Source organism: Macaca mulatta, chromosome 4, assembly GCF_049350105.2.
Source record: "Macaca mulatta isolate MMU2019108-1 chromosome 4, T2T-MMU8v2.0, whole genome shotgun sequence".
Classification (NCBI taxonomy): domain Eukaryota; kingdom Metazoa; phylum Chordata; class Mammalia; order Primates; family Cercopithecidae; genus Macaca; species Macaca mulatta.
Genome location: NC_133409.1, coordinates 14,564,326 through 14,587,558, shown reverse-complemented (window position 1 = coordinate 14,587,558; position 23,233 = coordinate 14,564,326). Strand labels below are relative to the sequence as shown.

The window sequence follows — 23,233 nt, the reverse complement described above, 5'->3', positions numbered from 1 at the left end:
AGCTGTACCACCACACCCAGCTAATTTTTGTATTTTTCGTAGAGACAGGGTTTTGCCATGTTGGTCATGCTGGTCTTGAACTCCTGGCCTCAAGTGATCCGCCCATCTCGGCCTCCCAAAGTGCTGGGATTACAGGCGTGAGCCACTGCGCCCGACCTGGCATTGACCAATAACTTTTAAATGCCATTATCTCCTCTACAGTGTTTGAAGTATGCATTCTTATTTGTACCAACTAAGTGGCTGTCCCTTACTCTTTCACCATGTATATGTAAAGCCTTAAAGTAATCAATAGCTGTACCCTTAAAACACTGGAATACTAATAACCAGCTTCCCATCTTAAATGGTATTTTCATTCAATATTTTAGATCTCCTCTATTTGTTTACTCTCCAAATGAGACATTATTTTGCATAATCAATGTTTGTTTAGATTTCCTTCATATTTTTTCTCTTTTTTTTGCTTACAACTCCCTCTTATATCTCAGACTTTCCTCTTGGTGTTATTTTCCTTCCTATGGTATGGGTTTGTAGGAGGTTAATACTTTTATTTTTTCTTTGACCAAAATTGTCTTGATTTTGTCCTTGTCCATGATAATTGTAGTGTATAAAAAAGATTCTAGGTGAATTTTGGAAGTATGCCGCTAACCTCTGACTTCTACTGTTGCTCTTGAAAAACAGTTGTCATTTTAACTGGTTTTCTTTTATAGGTACAGTCATGCATTGCTTAATGACAGGCATATGTTCTGAGAAATGCATCATTAGGTGATCTCGTCACTGTGCAAACATCACAGAGTGAACTTACACAAATCTAGGGTATAGTTTACTACACACCTAGTACAATCTATTGTTCCTGCACTACAAACCTGTACAGAACGTTATTGTACTGAACACTGTAAGCAGCTGTAACACAGTATTTGTGTATCTAAAAATATCAAAACATAAGAAACACACTTAAAATACACTATACTGATGGCTCATGACTGTAATCCTAGCACTTTGGAAGGCCTAGGTGGGCAGAGCACTTGAGCCCAGGAGTTCAAGACCAGCCTGGGCCACATGGCAAAACCTCATCACTACAAAAAATACCAAAAAAAAAAAAAAAAAAAAGATAGCAGGGTGTGGTAGTGTGTGTCTGCAGTCCCAACTACTCAGGTGGCTAAGGTGGGAGGATCACCTGAGCCAAGGAGGTAGAAGTTACAGTGAGCCGAGATCATGCCACTACACTCCAGCCTAAGCAACAGAGTGGGATTTTGTCTCAAAACAAAACAGTATAAAAGACAACCAAAAAAAACAAAAACAAAAAAAAGGACACCTGTGTAGGGCACTTACCATGAATAGAGCTTACAGGAATAGAAGTTGCTCTGGGTGAGTAAGCGAGTGAGTGGTGAGTGAATGTGAAGGCCTAGGACATGGCTATACACCACCATAGACATTATAAACATTGTATGCTGTAAGCTACACTAAATTTATATGAAAACAATTCTTTCTTGGCTGGGTATAGGTAGCTCATGCCTGTAATCCCAGCCTGGGAGGCTGAGGCAGCATTTTTTTTTTTTTTTTTTTTTGAGACGGAGTCTCGCTCTGCCGCCCAGGCTGGAGTGCAGTGGCCGGATCTCAGCTCACTGCAAGCTCCGCCTCCTGGGTTCACGCCATTCTCCTGCCTCAGCCTCCCCAGTAGCTGGGACTACAGGCGCCCGCCACCTCGCCCGGCTAGTTTTTTGTATTTTTTAGTAGAGACGGGGTTTCACCGTGTCAGCCAGGATGGTCTCGATCTCCTGACCTCGTGATCCGCCCGCCTCGGCCTCCCAAAGTGCTGGGATTACAGGCTTGAGCCACCGCGCCCGGCCAGCATTTTTTTTTTTTAACTGGGTGTCCTGTGTCTTTATTTGTGAAATCTGGCAACTCTCCACTCCATCTGCTGCCCCTCACTCACTGTGCTCCAGCCACACAGTCCTTGCCATTCATCAGATGCTCCTTCCCAGTCTCAGAGCCTTTATGCTTGCTTTTCCCTTGCCTAGAACATTCTTATTCTACATCTTCCCACAGCTGTCTCCATGTCATTCAGATCTCAGCTCAAATGTCACCCTATCCTGATTTTACTTCCCTGTCAGTCTCCATCATCATTCTTTATAAAATTTAACACTTTCTGAAACTATTATTCATTAGTTTACTTGTATATTTGTCATGTCTCCCCTTAGTAGAACGTAAGCTTCATGACAGCAAAGGCCTTATTAGTTGCTGTATCCCCAACACCTGACGCCAATGTCTGGCTCTTACTAGGCACTCGATAAATATCTGTTAGAGGAATGTATGACACCCCAAATCCTGTTCTGCAAGATTTAAAGTTAAGAATACCTGTTAGGCGTAGACTAGCTGGCCTTAACAGTAACAAAAGTTTCGAAAAAATCAATATGGATCCAAAACAAAATTGCCTTGAAGAAAGGGCTAGTCTGTGTTGTGGGTGGCTGATGCTGGAAGATCCTCCAGACTCAGTCTTCCCTCACAGGGTTATTCTCCAGTGAGCAATGATTGAATGAGGAAACGGAATACCTGGCTTACCTTGGCACTGAGTCATCTTATGCCGTTGAGGACCTCTAGAGGGCCAGTGTTTTGACTGCAACCCTCCTAGCAGCAAGAAACAATGAGGTAGCTAACTTTCTGCTGGTATGCAAAAGTCAGGGAGCGCTCCCCCATCCCACTTGTACCCCCACAAATCCAGACGACTTACAGACTATTCAATAGGAAAGGGAAACCTCAGAGAAGGAGCATGTGTGGCTTGAGCTAGTTTTAATAAAAATACAGTAAAAATGTAAGAGCCAGGTTGCTAATTACACCTCCGGTTCAAAATCGGGGAGGCTATAGATGGCATGTTGGGAATTTGGAAATGGGCAGAAAAATAAATAATAAGTAATTAGGTATTGGCGAAGAGAGAGAAAATGCTGAAATAAATGGATGGAAGTAGGTGGGGAGTGGATTTGGATGGGGCTTGTAGACCATATTAAGAAGCTTGGACTTTATCCAGAGGGCATGTGGGAGCCACATGGATTCTAAGCCCAGGAGTAACTCTAGTCTCTGGATCTCATATGTACTTGGAGAGATCCTCTGTACTACTGCATATTAAAGGGAACAACACTGCAGCTGAGACCAGTTAGAAACAGTCTATTGAACAAAGACGATGAAAGTTTGAATAATAATGATCATTTTAATCATAGCGGGGGAATTAAACCAGACACTTCCTAAGCCCATTACATACTTTTGGTTATGCAATAGCAACCCTACCAAAGTGGCACTAGTGTTAACGTCTCTGTGGGGAAAAGAAAGAGAGATCAGCCTGTTACTGTGTCTATATAGAAAGTAGACATAAGAGACTCCATTTTGTTCTGTATTTGAGATGCTGTTAATCTGTGACCCTACCCCCAACCTTGTCCATGCAAGAGACATATGCTGCTAAAAGGTTTATGGAGATGTTTGCATATGCATATCAAGGCACAGCATTTTCCTTCGAACTTATTCATGTCACAGAGATCTTTATCCATATGTCTTACTGCTTTCTCCCTACAATGATCCTATTGTCCTGCCACTCCCTTATCTTTAAGATGGTAAAGATAATTATCAATAAATACTAAGGGAACTCAGAGACGGGTGCCGGTGCCGGTCCCCTGGGCCCACTTTTTCTTACTCTATACTTTGTCTCTGTGTCTCATTTCTTAAGTCTCTCATTCTACCTAACGAGAAACGCCCACAGGTGTGGAGGGGCACGCCACCCCTTCACGTCTCCATTTTACAGGTAAGGTAAAGAAATTGTGAGGGTAAGTAATTTGCCCAAGATCTCTCAGAACCCAGGTTTCTCTGACTGCAGTGCTCTCTTCATTCCCTTAGACTAAGCCATCCGGAGTGGGGAGGAAAAGGAGGCAGATGTGAAAAACATTTAGGAGGTAAGTAACAGTTATTATTATTAGCACTAGATAATGATGATGGTGATGATGATGACAATGATGATGACGGTAAGGGGGATTTCATGCCTTTATACATTCAAGAACTTAACACCAGATTCAGTGTCGGAGAAAAGAGAAAATTGATTAAGGTATCGGCGTTGAGCTAACAGTTTAATACGATATAAAACTTCCCAAAGGGAGGGGTCACAACGCCTCTCCTGTCCATTGCCCCCAGTCCACCGCAAAAGTCGCTCCTGTCTGGGCTCCACCGCAGTGCCACACGCAGGACCTCGGGCGCCGACACCGCCCCCGCCCCGCCCTTGGCCGCGCCCCGCCCAGGCCACTGTCCCTCTTCCGAAGCCGCGCCCCCGCCTCGCCCCTCCACGCCCTGCTCCGGCCCCGGCCCCCAAGCCCGGGGCGAGGCCCGGGGCCTGCCGTCTCGCCCCCTGCCCCGCCGTCCCCCGGGACCCACAACCCCGGGCCTGCACTCTCGCCCCGCCTAACCCCTCCCGCCCCTTCCACGCCCCTTCCACGCCCCAACCCTCGAACTGCCGCCGCGCCGCGCGCGCCCCGCCCCGCCCCGCCCCGCCCCGCCCCGCCCCGCCCCGCCCCGCCGCTCTCGTGGCCCCCACCTCCAGGGGCGCCTCTGCGGGCCACGTGGTCCGGCGTCCGTGCGCAAGCGCCTCTTGCCGCCGCGCTTCCGGGTTGGCTGTGGCTGTGGCTGCGGCGGCAGCGCAGGGGCAGAAACCGGTGCGGCGCACAAGCCCCAGAGGCGGGCGGGGCGGAGTGGAGGGCCGGCGGGGCCCTGCGCGGGTCTCCCGCCAGGCCGCCGGGTGAGCTGGCAGCGACCCGGACCCCACCGGGTGCCCCTGAGAGGTAGGTCTACGGCACCGACTCCTCCCCCGCCGTCTGCTCCCCAGTCGGGCCCGCGGGGCCTGGGCGGGGAGGTGGGGGTCTTTCCACGCCTCCTCCCCCTGCTCGGGCCTCCGGGGGCTCCGCGCCGCGCCCAGTTTGTGTGGTGGCCCCACGCAGCTTACGTTATTAGTATTTTATTGCAGCTACCTCACATTCGCTTTGCACATGCACATTTCTTCACTCTTCACATTGGTTCCCACACACTAAATGGCTAATAATCTGGGAGATGGAGGCAGCTTCGATCTCCTTGAGATAGTTGTGCAACCATAGAAAGTTCGTGCTGTGGAGGATTTTGGAGATGGTTGATCCCATTCCTTCATTTTAGAGAAGATAGACCCCGAACCGTTCCATGAATACTGGAGAGTCACTCAGCTAGGTAATGTGCGGCAGGAGGCTGAGGGAGAGAGCTGCTTGAACCCGGGAGGCGGAGGTTGCAGTGAGCCGAGATTGCGCCACTGCACTCCAACCTGGGCGACAGAGTGAGACATCATCTCAAAAAAAGAAAAGAAAAGAAAACCCCGAGCTAAGTTTTTTTGGTTTTTGTTTTTTGAGGTGGGTGGTCTTGTTCTGTCGCCTAGGCTGGAGTGCAGTGGCACGATCACGGCTCACTGCAGCCTCGAACTCCCAGGCTCAGGTGATGCTACTGCCTCAGCCTCCCGAGTAGCTGGGACCACAGGCGGGCACCCCCACGCCAGGCTAATTTTTGTATTTTTTGTGTAGATGGATTCTTGTTATGTTGCCCAGGCTGGTCTCAAGTGATCCACCCGCTTCGGCCTCCCAAAGTGCTGAGATTACAGGCCTGAGTCACTGTGCCCGAGCCCAGAGCTAAGTATGTAGACAGACAATTAAAAATGGTAATGGTAAAATTCAGTTAATGATGTGAAGTGAATAGGAAGTTCATGTGGGCTGGCATTAACCTTTTAGACAGTGCTTCCTCCTTTTTAAACCTTGTTTTCTTATTTCAGATTTAACCCTTCGTGGCTTCTGAAGAAAATGGCAGAAACATCGCCAGAGCCTTCTGGGCAGCTTGTTGTACACTCGGACGCTCACAGTGACACTGTCCTGGCCAGTTTTGAGGATCAGAGGAAGAAAGGCTTCCTCTGTGACATTACTTTAATCGTGGAGAATGTCCATTTCCGGGCCCACAAAGCCTTACTTGCTGCCAGTAGTGAATACTTCTCAATGATGTTCGCAGAAGAGGGGGAAATCGGCCAGTCCATTTATATGCTGGAAGGCATGGTTGCTGACACCTTTGGTATCCTGCTGGAATTTATCTACACAGGTTATCTCCATGCCAGTGAGAAAAGTACAGAACAAATCCTGGCTACTGCTCAGTTCTTAAAAGTCTATGACCTGGTAAAGGCTTACACAGACTTCCAAAATAATCATAGCTCCCCAAAGCCAACAACTTTGAACACTGCTGGTGCCCCAGTGGTTGTTATCTCTAATAAGAAAAACGATCCTCCAAAGCGGAAACGGGGAAGACCAAAAAAAGTCAATACATTGCAGGAGGAGAAGTCAGAACTGGCTGCAGAGGAAGAAATACAGTTAAGAGTGAACAATTCAGTTCAGAATAGACAAAACTTCGTGGTTAAAGGAGACAGTAGTGTACTGAATAAGCAGATTGCAGCGAAAGAAAAGGAAGAATCGGAGCCTACTTGTGAGCCAAGTAGAGAGGAGGAAATGCCAGTTGAAAAAGATGAGAACTATGATCCCAAGACCCAGGATGGCCCGGCAAGCCAGAGTCGGTACAGCAAGCGGAGGATTTGGAGATCCGTCAAACTTAAAGATTACAAACTTGTTGGGGATCAAGAGGACCGTGGTTCAGCCAAGAGGATCTGTGGAAGGAGAAAGCGCCCTGGAGGCCCTGAGGCCCGTTGTAAAGACTGTGGCAAGGTCTTTAAGTACAATCACTTTTTAGCAATCCACCAGAGGAGCCACACAGGTAATGATGCTTTCAAAGCTGATTGCAGTGTGTTTCAGAATTGGGAGTAGGGATGATAATAACAGCTTTCATTTACTGTGCAACTTCTGTATGATGGGCATTGTAATAAAGCCTTTATACATGTTATTGCACTTAATTTTCTCCACAATCCTGCAAGGTAGGTAATATCCTCATTGTACATTGTATGATTAAAATCGTATTTACTCATATGTAAGAGAGGGTTGCTAAAGTGCATAGTTTACAGAGGAAGCAACCAAGTTCTGGGGAGCCTAAATAGCTTGCCAGAGTCACCCATGAGTGACAGAGCTGGGATTGAACCCAGGTAGCCTGGTTCAAGAACCCCTCTCATTTGTAGTTGTTGAATGAAGCCTTTAATGTCTGCTTATCAAAATCTAGCCCAGTGTACTCTGCTTTCTGATTCTTGAACATTCTTCATCTTGACCAAACCGTGCTTTTGTCCAAGTCTGTGTGGACCACTTTCTAACTCAGCTATCTGACTTTAAATACCTTCTTGTTTTTGGTCCCTCTAGCCCAGCGCTGACCAATGGGGACCCTTCTGTGATGATGGAAATGTTCCTACATCTGCGCTGCCCAATATGGTGGCCAGTAACCACATGTGGTTTTTGAGCACTGAACTGTGGCTAGCGTGACTGAGAAACTGAATTTTTAATTTTATTTTAATTCATTTAAATTTGAATAACCACATGTGGCTAGTGGCTACCATATTGGACACTACAGTCCTAGCGAGAAATCTCTTCCTTCTTTGAGCCCTTTCTGGTGCTTAAAACCCACTCTGCTTTGGGTCAGATTGTTGTTACCACTTGTACATCCCTCAACTTAATTGTAAGCTGAAGTATAGGGACTGGTGCTTAAGTCTTCTCCTGTGATCCAGCAGCATCTGGTGCTGTGGTTCTCAGCCTGCAAATTAGAATCACTTAGGGAGCTTCTAAAACTACCAGTGCCTAAGCCTCAACCCCAGAGCTTCTGATTAATCTGGAACCTTGGTGCTTTTAAAAGCTCCCTAAAGACTTTAGCTACAGATAGGTTGAAGACCTTGAATTCTGGTACTTTGAAAAAAGTAGATACTTGAGAAATATTTATTGAACTGTAATGGGTTATATATTGACTTTTTTTTTTTGAGATGGATTCTCACTCTGTCGCCCAGGCTAGGGTGCAGTGGCGCGATCTAGCTCACCACAACCTCCGCCTCCCGAGTTCAAGCCATTCTCCTGCCTCAGCCTCCTGAGTATCTGGGATTACAGGCACACGCCACCACACCCAGCTAATTTTTTGTATTTTTAGTAGAGATGGGGTTTCACCATGTTGGTCAGGCTGGTCTCGAACTCCTGACCTCATGATCTGCCTGCCTTGGCCTCCCAGAGTACTGGGATTACAGGCGTGCACCACTGTGCCCAGCTGGCTGTTTTTATCAAAGATTTATATGGACATAGTTTGGAGTTAAATCATTATGCAAGACTTAAGAAAAAGCATGTAGGATCGATCTTCCCTTATGTCCCCAGTACAGACAGTCCACGACTCATAGTGGTTCAATTTTTCAACTTTACAATGGTGTGAAAGCAGTACACATTCAACAGAAACTGTACTTTGAATTCTGAGTTTTGATCTTTTCCTGGTCTAGTAATATTCAGTATGATCCTCTCATGCCATGCTGGGCCACGCAGTCACCTGGGTAAGTGACCAGTACTCTGCATTTGGGGCATTCATACAGTACTCTGTATTAAGTGCATTTTTTCTTATGATATTTTCAGTATGATGGGTTTGTTGAGATGTAGTCCTGTCATAATTCAGGCAGCACCTGTATTCTGAATTTTGCAGCCCATCACTTTAGTATGGATCTGTTTTCTTCCATCTGGGTAGATACCAGGTAGATTCATAAGGTTTGGAAACTGTCTTTCAGTTCCGGAAAATCTTGAGTTATTTCATAGATGATTTCCCCGCTGTGTTTCCTCTGTTCTAACTTTATTTTCTCTTATATTTTCCATCATTTTTGGCCCTTCCTTCTGGGGGATTTCCACTTTGTTTTTCAGCCCTTTGAGGTTTTCTGTTTCAACTCTTATTTTTTTTCCCCCTTTAGGAGCTTTTTGTTTTTTAAATGTTTTAATGTGAATGATCTTTTTTTTTTTTTTTTTTGAGACGGAGTCTCGCTCTGTCGCCCAGGCTGGAGTGCAGTGGCCAGATCTCAGCTCACTGCAAGCTCCGCCTCCCGGGTTCACGCCATTCTCCTGCCTCAGCCTCCCGAGTAGCTGGGACTACAGGCGCCCGCCGCCACGCCCGGCTAGTTTTTTGTTTTTTTAGTAGAGACGGGGTTTCACCGTGTTAGCCAGGATGGTCTCGATCTCCTGACCTCGTGATCCGCCCGTCTCGGCCTCCCAAAGTGCTGGGATCACAGGCCTGAGCCACCGCGCCCGGCCGTGAATGATCTTTTTATTTCACAATGTAATATCTTACTTCTGTGAGCATGTTAATGATAACAACATTTTCCTCACTGGAGGCAAGTTGCTTTTTTTTTTCCTTCTTGCTTGTTTATCTGTCACTACTACAAAAGGCTTTCCTTGAGTGCCTGGTGGTTGTTTAAAAATCATATTTAATCATATGTAAGAGTGGGTTGCTAAAAGCTACTGGCAATGCTGTGTGTGTGGCGAGAGCCTGTATTTTATTTATTTCTTACTCTGTTGCCCAGGCTGGAGTGCAATGGCGTGATCTCTGATCAGCGCAGCAACCTCTGCCTCCCGAGTTCGAGTGGTTCTCCTGCCTCAGCCTCCCAGGTAGCTGGGATTACAGGCAGCACCGCCGTGCCTGGCTAATTTTTTTGTACGAGAGAGCCTGTAAAACTGTGACCTTGTTCCCAGATCACACTGAGGGTCAGGCTGCTATTTCTCGTGGCCAGTGATGAGATGCAGATGAACTGGGGAGGATGAGCGGTTTTCTTTCTGTAACCGGTTACAGGGAGAAGGCCTGGAAGTTACCGCCAGACCAACTCAAAACTGCAGGTTTTCAGCGCTTATATACCTCCCGAGCTGTAGTCTACATGTAAGTGTGCGTTCCTCTAAAGACACAGGCGATTAACTTCCTTTAATCTATAACTAAGGTCTGCGTCCCAAAGACCTTCTTCTGGGGCCTCAGTAAGTTTACTTAATCGAAGTGGGTCTAGGTGCTGGGGTGATTACCCTTATCTTCCGCTAAATCAAGGAAGTTTGGGGAGTTCCTTCAGATCCCCAATAAAACTTGTTTAATCCTAAATGGGTCCCGTTAAGAATTCCTTTGTTATTTTGTCATGCTTTAAGGCCCAGGAGAAGCCTGGGCAAAACTCTTGGTAGGCTTTTGTTACATTCCAGCCTTCCTTTAAAGGCACTGGCTTTTAATATTTAACTTATCCACTCAGTCAGTACTGAAACAGTTGTTATGCAGGCCTGTCATAACCTCACTGGAGGTGGTGTGGCTGTGCCCCATGTCCTTGCTGGTGCCAGGCTTCCACATCTTTGCTTTCTCACCTTGGACCATCACGTTCCAGTGGAAGACGCTTCTACTCTCCCACTTGGAGGCACTAGGCCTGGCTGCCCGCCTGTGGCTAGGGCAGGAGAGGGAAGAAGGAGTGGGGGAGTCTCATCATCCCAGATGGAAATGTTGACTTACTCTCCCTGTGGTAATTCCAACTCAACTGTGCCTAGAAACCCCTAATCCAGAGACCCCTTTTTCTTAACCTTCCTCAGAGAACACTCCATCCTCTTTTGGGGAGAGGGACAGTCTCCAGGCTGTGTAAAATGGAAGATTTGATCAGGGGTCTGAGTACCTTTGAAACAGACTTTCATTTACCCTCCCTCACCCCTGTTTCTAGAGATAGCAGGTGCCACCAATTCCTGAGCCTTTTGGAGATGGTGTCTTAAAAATTAGGTTGTATTGGGCTGGGTGTGGTAGCTCATGCCTATAATCCTAGCAATTAGGGAGGCAGAGGCAGGAAGATTGCTTGAGCCCAGGAGTTGGAGACCTGCCTGGGCAACATAGTGAGATCTCATCTCTAAAAAAAAATTAAAGTTACAATTAAAAAATCAGCTGGGTGTGGTGGTGGCACATGCCTGTATCCCAGCTACTCAGGAGGCTGAGGTGGGAGAATCATTTGTTGCCAGGAGGCTGAGGCTATAGTGAGCTATGGTAATGCCACTGCACTCCAGCCTGGATGATAGAGTGAGACCCTGTTACCAAAACATACATATATAGAGAGTTTATATTAGTGCTCCCCACGGCTGGCTTCAGATTCATCTGTTCCAGCTTCCAAAATTTTATTGCTGATGTCTCGTGTCCATTGTTGGCCTTTTGGATGTGTGCCTTCTAAGAAAAATCCTTTATGATTTTAATTGGGGAGAGACAAAAATGTGTGGATTCTTTCTTACGCCATGCTTCTGGGGCTCTTCTTCCAGGGGAGCGACCTTTCAAATGTAATGAGTGTGGAAAAGGCTTTGCCCAGAAGCACTCGCTACAGGTCCACACCAGGATGCACACAGGCGAGCGACCGTACACCTGCACCGTGTGCAGCAAGGCTCTGACCACCAAGCACTCACTGCTGGAGCACATGAGCCTGCACTCAGGTAATGGGACTTGCCCAGAGGGCCAGCTGTCACCAGATTCCCCTTCCCCAGGGTGGGCATTACCAACACCTAAACGGTGTTTTCTCAGCCCAGTATCATTTCCAACGTGGGGTTATTGAAAGACAGGAGTTTGCATCTGTCTGAGTGCAGTTTAGAGTTCTGCACTGATCCTTAAACTAGAGCTTATAAACTGGCTGCTGGGAGTTTGGTGTGCAAGCATGTTTTATGAAACTACAAAGTTTAGAATTATTTTACTTTGAACGCCTTTGGGGGAAACTTAAATTCTCCAGTTCTACCCCAGTCTCCACTACTCCCTATTGCCTTACATACCTTTGCACATTTATGTTTCTGCGGTAGACTGAAGGCTTCTGGGTTTGTAAACAGGTCACTTGTATCATTTGTAGAAAATGGGGACCTGGACCCACTGTAGTATTTACCTTATTAGTGAGCATTCCAGATCTTTATAGTTTTTTGCAAGTTTTAGTGTTTTGGTTTTTTTGGCAGGACAGAAGTCTTTTACCTGTGATCAATGTGGAAAATATTTCAGCCAGAACAGACAACTAAAGAGCCATTACCGAGTTCATACAGGTACGGTAAAGTGAGAACATTTAGATTGGGGGGAGAGAAATGCAAATAAAAATTGTTTCTGAAACGTTAGGTTCGTATTGTAGGTGATAAATGGGTATTTAGGGAAAAGTGCCTTGAGAGTCTAAATTACATGTTTTTATGTTATTGTCTGCCACCATGTGAATTATGTTTTATTTGTATACTACAGTTTTGATGCCACACACAGAAACCCTACAGAATTGGCATCTTTCAGAAGTGCCACTTGCCCAAGGGAGCTTCAGTGAATGGTTGTTAGTGGTGCCTAGGCACAGACATCATCACCCCGCGGCTGTCAGCCCAGGCTTTCTCTCCCCTGGTTCTACCTGTTGTCCTTCTTTCTGTTGTCCTTTTTCCTGCCAACTGATAAGAAATGAATGTGGGTTGCAAGTGTCATTGGAGGTCATTTGTGGCCTCAGTCACACCAATACTTTGAGGAGAAAAGGAGAGACTACATTTAGAATTGGAAGGATCCTATCTCTTTCGGAGGAGGCAGTGAGTTGAGGTGCTTAGGAAAATATTAACTGTTACCAAATTAATGAAAAAATTTTCGTTGTTAAAGTACTATATTTAAAGTGATTATTTTTCAGGGAAGTGCTTTAACACAAATCACTGAAGAAAATGCAGGGAGAGCATATATGCACTGACACTTTTTTTATTGTTGCGACAAGGACACTCATTACCGGAATGCAAAGACTGCCATCGCAAATTCATGGATGTGTCTCAGCTGAAGAAACATCTGCGAACACACACAGGTAAAACTCCACCTCGTCTGTTCCCCCGGTACACGGGAGGTTTTCAGGAGAGTGAAGAATGAAGTACTTTCTGTGAGTGCCCTGCCCAGCCTGTGTTTGGAAACGTTTATTATAAATTGGATGGGAGTTGTGGAAGAAGATAAGTTAAACGTTGAAGGCAGAATGTTGTCAGCACTGTCTTTGGGGAAATCACATCTCTTGTAGATGAGCAAAACGGAGATCACTCACTGAGCGCTATTCCTATGTCAAATTCATTTAATACCACAGAATAGTGAGACTGAGTCTGCTTCTGTGCTTCACTCTTAATTTACTTCAGCATTGAAGATGATATCAAGACTTTTTTTTTTTTTTAGATAAGGGCTCACACTGTCATCCGGGCTAGAGTGCAGTGGCATGATCACAGCTTACCACAGCCTCGACCTCCTGGGCTGAGGTGATCCTCCCACCTCAGCCTTCTGAGTAGATGGGACCACAGGTGCACACCACCACACCTACCTAATTTTTTACTTTTTAGTTTTTTGTAGAGATGGATCCCACTGTGTTGCCCAGACTGGTCTTGAGCTCCTGAGCTCAAGCAGTCCTCCTGTCTGAGCCTCCCAAAACGCTGAGATGATAAGCATGAGCCACCATGCCCAGCAAGATAATGTTTTTTTTTTTTGAGACAGTCTTGCTCTGTTGCCAGGCTGGAGTGCAGTGGCGCCATCTTGGGTCACTGCAACCTCCGCCTCCCGGGTTCAAGTGATTCTCCTGCCTCAGCCTCCCTAGTACCTGGGACTATAGGTGCGCGCCACCACGCCCAGCTGATTTTTTTTTGTATTTTTAGTAGAGACGGGGTTTCACCATGTTGGCCAGGATGGTCTCGATCTCTTGACCTTGTGATCCGCCCGCCTTGGTCTCCCAGAGTGCTGGGATTACAGGCGTGAGCCACCACGCCCGCCCCAAGATAATTTTTTTAGAAAAGATAGCCAAATGTAACAGACACAAATGTAGCATAGACACTGAGAATTTTTCCACTTTCTCCCCTAAAACCAACACTTAAGCTTAAGCAGCACCGCCTCCAGAAAAATCAGTTTCAGAGATGACGAGGAGGCAGCATTGATTAGGGCAGGTCAGTTTTTTTATGTAAGATCAGAAAATTGGATCTTTTATACCTTTTGGCAAAGAACATATGTTAAAAATAAGTCTATCAGATTTTCTAAGAAAAACTTGCCATTACAGGTTATTTAATAATTCTGTTGTCTACTGGAATTATCTAAATAGCAAATTGATTTATGGTGCTTTGGACTTTTTTTTTTTTTTTTTTTTAGAGTCACTGTCTCACTCTCTTGCCCAGGCTGTAGTGCAATGGTGCGATCTCGGCTCACTGTAACCTCTGCCTGCCGGGTTCAAGCAATTCTCCTGCCTCAGCCTCCCGAGTAGCTGGGACTACAGATGTGCACCACCACGTTTAACTAATTTTTGTTTTTTTTAGTATAGACAGGGTTTTGGCATGTTGGCCAGGCTGGTCTCACCCGAACTCCTGGCCTCCAGTGATCCACCCTCCCAGCCTCCCAAAGCGCTGGGATTACAGACGTGAGCCACTGTGCCTGGCCTGGACGTTGTTATTTAAATACAAGTTTTTCTTCTTAAATTCAATAAACACTTCATAGGATATGCATTTTAACACATTTACTGAGCACTTACTGGGAACCAGACACTGTTTTAGGCTTTGAGGATACAGCAGTGAATGAGATGGACAGGCCCCTGCCTTAAGGGGCCGACATTCAATAGGGAAGACAGAGTACAAACAAGTGTATAACACATTAGGTGTTGTGAGTGCGTTGAGTAATAAAATGCAAGGTAAGGGGGCAAAGTGTGGGAAGGAGAGCTGCCCTTTCATGTGCAGACTGGTTTGGGAAGGTCTCACAGATGAGGTGGCGTCTTGGATGGAGATGAGAATGCAGTGGGGGAGTGAGCCAGCCAGCCATTGAGGATGCCCAGGAGAGAGCATTCTAGGCAGGGGGAGCCCTGGGCACAGGGCCCTTGGGCAGGAATGTTTTTGCCATGCTGGAGACATGCCGGGAGGAGCACCGAGGCGACCCGAGAGCTGGGAGTAGGAAGTCCTAGTGTAGGTGGATGTTCTCAGTTTAGCTGCATGCTTTTTAACCACCTGGGGAGGTTTTAAAAAAGCCTTGTCCCAACCTCCAAGATTCTGACTGACTTCACCTGGGTAGAGCCTGGGACTTGGTGTTTTTCAAAGTACCCCTCAACAATTGTAGAGTACACTCGGGCTGAAGTACTTTGAAGACCACAATAAAGACTGGATTTTATTCTGAGGGAGGTGGCTTTACTGAGATAAGTGACGTGGCATGCCTTAGGGTTATAATAGGGTCACTCTAGCCGCCCTGTGGGGGGCGGGGGGCGAGGCCAGGGTGGAGGCAGAGAGACCCATTAGGAGGCTGTGCGGTAGTTGGGCTTGGAACAGCACGGTAGCAGCAGAGGTGGTGTCAAGTGGTCCAGTTCTGGATGTATTCCAAGGAAGAATCCATGTGATTCGCTCCTGATTGGATGTGGGAGTTGAAAGAGGAGGCAAAAGCCACTGGAAGGAGGAAAAACTGGGGAAGACTAAGAAGAACAGATCAGGAGTTACACGGCGGACTGGCTGGTGTCTATTTGACATCCATGTGCAGGTGTGGGGTAGATCATTAGATTTCCAGGTCTGGAGAGTTCAGGGAAGAGATGCAGCCAGAGCTCTGGATTTCCACACGTACACATGTGCCTGCAAATAGTATGTGGTGCTGTGCTGAGCTCCCTAGGGAGACAGCGATGGTGGAGGATAGTGGAGCTGGCTTGGTCATGCTGAGCAGTGCCAGAGGAGACACTTCCCCTTGGTTTTGTTGTCTGAGTGTAAGGGGGCGTGAGGTTTCTGGTCTTTGTGAGCAGCAGTAGGACTTGAAGTGGGGATGAAAAGGAACAGAAGACCTCCCCACTGTAATTCCAGCAAACTCTTCTCAGCCTGTCAACTTTGAGAAGCAGAACAGAAAGTGGAAGATGTGTGATGAGTTAAAAAGGAGATAGATGGGCCTCTGTAAAGTGGTTTGCATGACTTAGAAATATGAAAATAAATTGAACCTGTCAAAAAATTGGGGCTCTTCAACAGCAGCTATGACCCATCTGTTCCTACATCAGTGTGGGGAATCTGCTTCAATGTTGGTGAAGGGCATTGGTGTGCCATTTCCCTGCTCCCTGGGCATTGAGCGCAGCCAGGGTGAGAAGTGCCAGTCCTGCCCTCAGGGCCATGCTCAGTTGGAAACCGAGACTTCATCTCAGAGATGAACCGTCATTCATCTCTTAGATGTTTAGGCACACACTGTCTCTGGGTTAGATGTCCTGCACCAAGCACTGGAGAAGTCAAGGGCAAATTAGAGATGTTCTCTTTCCTGGGAGAGCATCCCCAGTGAGGGGAGATGGACACATTTTGACTAGAGGCAGAGTATCAGGCAGATAAGCAGTACATGCCGGATCACCACATCTCAGGCCCTCCTGCTCACATCTTGTCCTCGTAGCTGGCGCTGGTCAGGTTTACAGGGACCCAGTCAAGCCAAGTGAGTTCACAAGACTGATAAACCAGAGAATATGTCAACTCAACAAAGGGATTACACCTTTCTGTTGCCCACAGCACCTCCTTCCTCACATTAGTGTACCCGAAAGCCAAGTTAGTGATCAGAAGATTGCATGGTGAGCTGGGATCAAGTCAAGGGAATTAGCCCAGGCCACAGAGAAGCCTGGTGAGTGACCTCTGACCCCACAGCACAGTCCCACCCCGCCAGTGTCCCTGTTCCTGGATGGTGTTCCGTAAACACTGATTCTGCTCTGAGGGCTCCTACTCACAGGTAGATGGCCCTGCCTGGGAACACATGATAAAGTTCAGTAAGTCACAGTTCTATTCACAGCCTCATTGTGACTTGAAGTTGAAGCTTCCCAAATCTCCTCAACTGTGTGTTGAGACCATCCATTAATGTTGAGACCTGGGGGTCTTCCCATATTCCTGAGACCTGGGGGCTCCTCACCATAACATACCCTTACAGAGTCTACATGCCATCTATTATGAAACAGTATGGCGTGGTCAGAGCCAAAGCAGAGATGTGACCACAGGACGGGAAACGGCGAAGACCACATAAGAATGCCAAGTACACAGGTGTCGAACCATGCTATCCACAGTTATGGACGTGTGTCCCTTTTTTGCCAAGATTGTCAAGTACTTGAGGAAATGCACATCTTTATTTATTGTTGGTGGGAATATAATTTGGGAACCCTCTGGAAGGAAGTTTTGCAATCCTTACCAAAACATAAACCACACAATTGTGAAAAGATGTTTGCCTAAGGATATTCATCATAAGCAGCATTGTTTATAACTTAACAAGCTTAACAGCCACCTAAATGTCCCCGGAGGGGATTAGGTAGGTAAATTTGGGGCAGTATACACAATGGTACACAGCACAGGCTTTTAAAATGGCGGTGTGGCTTTACTGATGTGACAAATGACATGCACTGGATGACCTCACAGAGTAAGACCGCAAATAAACAGATTTGTCTGTAAAGATATTCGCCATTGTTAACTGGTTATCTCAAGAGATGAGAATAATGGGGAAGTTTTAATATTCTTTGTATTTTGAATATTTGGTTCTTTTACAATGAACACAGTAATTTTTAAAGAAAAACAAAGCTGTGGTCCACAGTGGGAGGCAGGATGCTGAGGGGTCTAGACAGAGGGAACTGGACTGCCAGGTGAACGTGACAGCTGAGGGAATGGCAGGTGTCACTGTGATTGTTGTGCCTGGCTGGGCAGGGGCTGGGTGGTGTTGTCATTAACCAAGAGAGTTATTCTGGGTTTCAGCAGGTGGGGGTGGGAAATCCAGCTGTGATGACAATAAGCAGTGAGTCATCAATACTGTCTGGAGTGGGGTCCAGGATTTAAGTCATTGGGGAAGTGTAGGGCTGGGATCGGTGAAGTAACTGCTGAGAAGAGGGTCTGGAAGTACACCCTGGAGCTGTTTCAGTACTTCTGTTGACGTCACCCTGTGTGGGACCTTTCGTCACACTCCTGTCTCTGCCTTTTCCTTTAATCACTATTGTCTGATCCTCTTGTAACACACGTCTTTCCGGCCCCATGCCGCAGGCCCTGTCCTAGTACCTTATCCTTCTTCTCCGTCTGCCTCCTGCCACCTCCTGGTCCAGGCCTTGTGCATAGCCTCTTAGAGGTCCTCCTGCCTCCAGCCCACCCTCCTCAGCATTCACAGGTGTATTTTCTTAGTACTTTCAGCATGTCATTCTGCTAAAAACTTCCAGAGGCTCCACAGGTCCCCTGCCCGGAATTCATAGCTCCTGGTGCCTTGGCCTCCTGGCTCCTGAGAGGGATCCTTGTCGCTCCTGGTGCACACCGTGTGGTCATTTCTGACACCAGCTTCTGCTCATACTATTTAGACTAGTACCCTGGCCCAGGCTTCTTTCCAGTCTAGCCAGATCCTGCCCACCCCGTCCAGCACCCTGTCTGCACTCAGTATTGTTGATGCCACTTGTTTTAATGTTCAGTGAAGCACAGCCCTATGTTACTTAATTAGTTCGTGCATCTCCTCAAGTAGATTAGAAAAGTTTCTTTTCTGTTTCTTAGCTGTGTACTTTATTGATGATCTATCAGTGTTTGAGAACTAAACAAATTTTAAGGAATGGGCGTCTCCGTCGAAGGTGGTAGAACTGTACACGGGGGAACAGATCAGAAACCACTAAGTGGGAAGGCCCCTGTAGATTCCCCTTGGCAGGGACATTTGCCTTCCTGCTGTCCTGCTCACTCCCTCAAAGAGCTTCCACCGCAGGATGTTGCTCCTGCAAAGAATTTCCATTATTTTAAACACCCTCAAAAAACATTTGCTATCAGACCGACTTTCTGAAATATAAACTCAGCTGGAGCTAAATGGCATAGTTAACGATGTTATGGATGATTGTTGTTGTTCTGTCTCTTAAAAACCTGAAAACTGCAACAAGAATTTTACACTCACAAGCACACAGCAGGTACTCAGTCTTTGAATCTGGAGAGGGAGAAAACCAACCAAGATCAGAGAAGGCCCGCTCTGATGTAGAAAGCTATAGACAGGTTATGGCAGTGGCCCGGTTTTAATCTTTGGAGTGGTAAGAGTTCATGATGCAAAGATGCAGATTCGTGCAAGTTGTTAACGCTGTCCTCTGCCTCGATGGAGCGTGGAGAAATGTCTTGCCTGAATTTTCCAGTAGATGCTGTGAAAGGGAACATCACTGACCATCTTCCATTTCAAATTGTACTTATCCTTTGCTGTTCTCCTGTTCTCCAGTTAAGTGTATTTTGCTGCTTGCTTTTTTTCTTTTTTTTTCTTTTTTTCCAATTTAGTTTTCTTGCCTGCATTAGGATTACTTAATTTTGTTTCTGGGGAACATGAACGGTCTGTCATTGTATGGTCAGCATGCAAACACACTGAATAAGTACTTGCTGGTGTTAGTGAAGCCTGGTGGGTTCTGGAGCAGTTATAGCATCTCAGGTGTGCCACTGCCATGAAATTCATTCAGCAGGGATTTCTGAAACGGCATGCCAGGCCAGAGTCTTGGCATTGGGGTACTAGGAGCGGATGTACCACAAGTTATCTTAAAAAGGGAGAAATGGATAATAAATAACTTATACATTATATGAGGCAGCAGTAGCATTGTGGAAAAACTAAATTGGAGAATTGGACTAAAGAGTGTGTGGCAAGGTTTGTAGTGCTCTCGGTGGTGATGGAGCCTCACTGATAAAATAACATGTGAACAGAGACTTGAAGGAGATAAGGAGAGTGACCCATGCTGGGAGAGACACCCTGAGATGACATCAGGGAAGTTTGGGGTGAGGAGTAGGGTTTTCAGGATACAGATCTATGATCGCTTGTAGGCCAAGAACTTTGGATTTTATCTTGGGGTGGGAAATCATCAGAACATTTGCAGCCCAAGCATAAAACAACCTGACTGCATCAAGGCTCACTCTGGTGGCCACATTGATAGTTTATGGCAGGGAAGCAAGAGCAGAAACGGAGACCCCATAGGAGGCAAGAGATGGTGGTGGTGTGGACCAGAGAGTAGCAGTGGAGTCAGATTCTGGATATATTTGGAAGGTTGATATAAACATCAATAATACATAACTCACCCTAGCACACAGGAGTCCTTTCAGGGTCAAGTGGGCTACCTAGCCAAGCCAAGCCATAAGGCAGGAGAGCATAGGGGCTGTAGTATCTAAGGGGAGAAAACAGGAGTAAATAGGGTGTAACTCACTTCCTTGTTGCAGTTTTCAGGTTTTTAAGAGAACCATGCCTTAGGATTTCTGTGTATGTTCTTGGCACTCGGCACACAGTGCTTAGGTTAGTTACAGAGTAGATATTTAGTGCATCATTCATTTACGCTTATGGAAGGGATTGCCTTTGTTCTGTTGATATTGTGAAACCGAAGTGTTTTTTTGATTTTGTCTTATGCTGAATGTATATTGTTAAATTTTTTTTTTTTTTTTTTTTTTTTTTAGGTGAGAAGCCATTTACTTGTGAAATCTGTGGCAAATCTTTCACAGCAAAGAGTTCTCTTCAGACCCACATCAGAATCCATCGGTAAAGTTTTGCGATATTTTTCTCACATGGAGGCCTCATTCAATTCTGATGTTCAGTGAGATGACATGTGTTACCTCTGTAGTTTTCTCCCAGTTGTTACTCTGGCAGAATTTTGTGTGTGTTTTATTACTTTGGCTTTGTTCAGTTTTGTTCGTTTGTTTTGAGACAGGGTCTCGCTGTTGCCCAGGCTGGAGTGCAGTGGCGTGAGTGGAGTGCAGGTGGGAGTTCAGGCGATTCTCCCACCTTGGCCTCCCCAGTAGCTGGGACACCACACACAGCTAGTTTTTTGCATTTTTTGGTAGAGACTGGATTTCACCATGTTGACCAGGCTGGTCTCAGACTCCTGACCTCAAGTGATCCGCCTGCCTGGGCCTCCCAAAGTATTGGGATTACAGGTGTGAGCCACCGCGCCTGGCCTATTTTGTTTTATCTTTTCAATAATGAAATTCCTCACCTAGGTAAAAAGGAATGCTGATTCTGGCCAGTAAAAGTATACATTACTGATTTCATTAATTAAATTTTGACTGGGGCTAGGGATTGGTCCAAAGCTTAAATCTTTGATCAAAAATAAGTATTATATTTGATGTTTTCTGAATAAATGTTTTTGTTTACACAGTTATCCCGAGGTTGGACTTAGGAGTTCTTCTAAGAGCATCACAAATAATTAGAGGAAGCTTAAATTTTTTTAAATTGACATCAATCATAGATACTTATTGGGCCATTAGAGTCTAAAAATTGACTGTGAAAACTAAGACAAAACAAAAGAGAACTATATGTTTCATGTATAAATATTTACTCTCTTTTCTTATCTGAAATACATACTGTGGAATCATAAAATTTTATCATATCTAGCCGTGCCCCATCTGCCACCCTTTCTCAGGCACCACCCCCACCCTATTTTCAGATTAGAAACTGCCCATGGAAGTGAGACTTGCTCCAAGTCCTTGAGTTAGTAGCTGAACCCATGACTTGTGACTTGCAGTCTAGTTAATTTTCCACTACTCTTGATTGCTTCCCCCTAAATAATCAGGAAGTAGTAAGTAGGTATTTCCATTTTGAAAATAAAATGTTTATTTTCTCATAGAGGAGAAAAGCCGTACTCGTGTGGCATTTGTGGCAAATCCTTCTCTGACTCCAGTGCCAAAAGGAGACACTGCATTCTGCACACCGGCAAGAAGCCTTTCTCGTGCCCTGAGTGTAACTTACAGTTTGCTCGCGTAGACAACTTGAAGGCTCACTTGAAAATTCATAGCAAGGAGAAGCATGTGTCAGATGCCAGCAGCATTTCTGGCAGTAGTAACACAGAAGAGGTCAGGAATATTCTTCAGCTACAGCCATATCAACTCTCTACCTCGGGAGAGCAGGAAATTCAGCTTCTTGTAACTGATTCTGTACATAACATCAATTTCATGCCCGGTCCCAGCCAGGGAATCAGCATCGTGACTGCAGAGAGTTCCCAGAACATGACTGCAGACCAGGCTGCTAATCTTACCCTGCTCACGCAGCAACCAGAGCAACTGCAGAATTTAATTCTTTCAGCTCAACAGGAGCAAACAGAACACATTCAGAGCCTCAATATGATTGAAAGCCAGATGGGGCCCTCACAGACAGAGCCAGTGCACGTGATCACTCTGTCCAAGGAAACACTGGAACATCTTCACGCCCATCAAGGGCAAACAGAGGAGCTCCATTTAGCTACAAATACTTCAGATCCAGCTCAGCACCTGCAGTTGACACAGGAGTCTGATCCGCCACCACCCACTCACCACGTGCCCCAGCCAACACCGCTTGGCCAGGATCAGAGCTGACCTGTAAACATGTTTGACTGCTTGATCGGGCTCTTCTTATAAGCCAGCTGTGACTGGGTTTTGAACGCTTGAAGTCAGGCTCTCCATACCATCGACTTGCAGATCCTTCTGTGAGAGCTGTGATGGCTAACTGATGTTTATAATGCTCTCCATCCAGGTAGCAAGGTGTGTGTGTCTTGTCTAAGGTACTGATTTGGATTGAGCATTTTCAATATTGTTGAATGGTTTTCATTTTCATCTGTAACGTCTCCTAAAGACTCGGGTAATTTTTCTTTGGGGGCATTGATTTCAGTTTTTCTGTAAGGTTTAAATGTTCACAGCCATAGGTTGTGGTCTTGCCAACCTCCCCAGTTACGTTCTTTTATTTTCTAGGACAAAGGGAGTCATATTTTGGTTGAACTGGGCAGAATGGTTTGTTCTATTTTCTTATTTTTCTCAGGCAACGCAGTTGTTACCACAAGACAAGTCAGGGCTAAATATGACAGATCACAATGTGTGGGGAATTTGCCCTTTTAATAACTTCCAGTCCCCTAAGACAAAGTAACCCTCAACGTTTCATCTTTGTGCAGTACAGAGGGCTTATGGTGTTACACTTCAGGAAGATTCAAACTCATAAACTCAGTGTTTTAACTCAAAATTCATGTAACAATCTAGCCAAAAGTATAGGATTTCTTTTTTTTTTTTTTTTTGGCACGGAGTCTCGCTCTGTCGCCCAGGCTGGAGTGCAGTGGCCGGATCTCAGCTCACTGCAAGCTCCGCCTCCCGGGTTCACGCCATTCTCCTGCCTCAGCCTCCCGAGTAGCTGGGACTACAGGCGCCCGCCACCTCGCCCAGCTAGTTTTTTCTATTTTTTAGTAGAGACGGGGTTTCACCATGTTAGCCAGGATGGTCTCCATCTCCTGACCTTGTGATCTGCCCGTCTCGGCCTCCCAAAGTGCTGGGATTACAGGCTTGAGCCACCGCGCCCAGCCTAGGATTTTTTTTTAAATTCTGAATGTATCTTTTCTGAGAAACATAAATTTACATATTTTTTAACA

At 46.0% G+C, this 23,233-nt stretch overlaps 2 protein-coding genes across 5 annotated transcripts in view; both read left to right on the top strand.

The window, feature by feature from the left end:
• The first annotated feature begins 4,574 nt into the window (after nucleotides 1-4,574).
• ZBTB24 (zinc finger and BTB domain containing 24) lies at nucleotides 4,575-22,433 on the top strand. 2 transcript variants are annotated; one of them, XM_028847020.2, is made up of 7 exons: nucleotides 4,575-4,808; nucleotides 5,813-6,792; nucleotides 11,229-11,396; nucleotides 11,901-11,984; nucleotides 12,671-12,754; nucleotides 20,307-20,388; nucleotides 21,473-22,433. In XM_028847020.2, exons 2-7 carry the CDS (start codon nucleotides 5,841-5,843, stop codon nucleotides 22,194-22,196), a joined length of 2,094 nt encoding a protein of 697 aa, XP_028702853.1. In that variant the 5' UTR covers nucleotides 4,575-4,808; nucleotides 5,813-5,840; the 3' UTR covers nucleotides 22,197-22,433. The 2 variants fall into 2 exon arrangements, with proteins under 2 accessions (XP_028702853.1, XP_077855403.1); XM_077999277.1 differs by lacking the exon at nucleotides 4,575-4,808 and adding an exon at nucleotides 5,566-5,676.
• Nucleotides 22,034-23,233, top strand: part of MICAL1 (microtubule associated monooxygenase, calponin and LIM domain containing 1) — a 22,389-nt gene continuing 21,189 nt past the window's right edge. For 2 of the 3 annotated variants that reach the window (XM_077999274.1, XM_028847019.2), the window contains exon 1: nucleotides 22,034-22,361. The gene's annotated coding sequence lies outside the window, so the exon portion shown is untranslated. The remainder of the gene's footprint in view (nucleotides 22,362-23,233) is intronic. The other variant, XM_077999258.1, reaches the window with a different exon arrangement.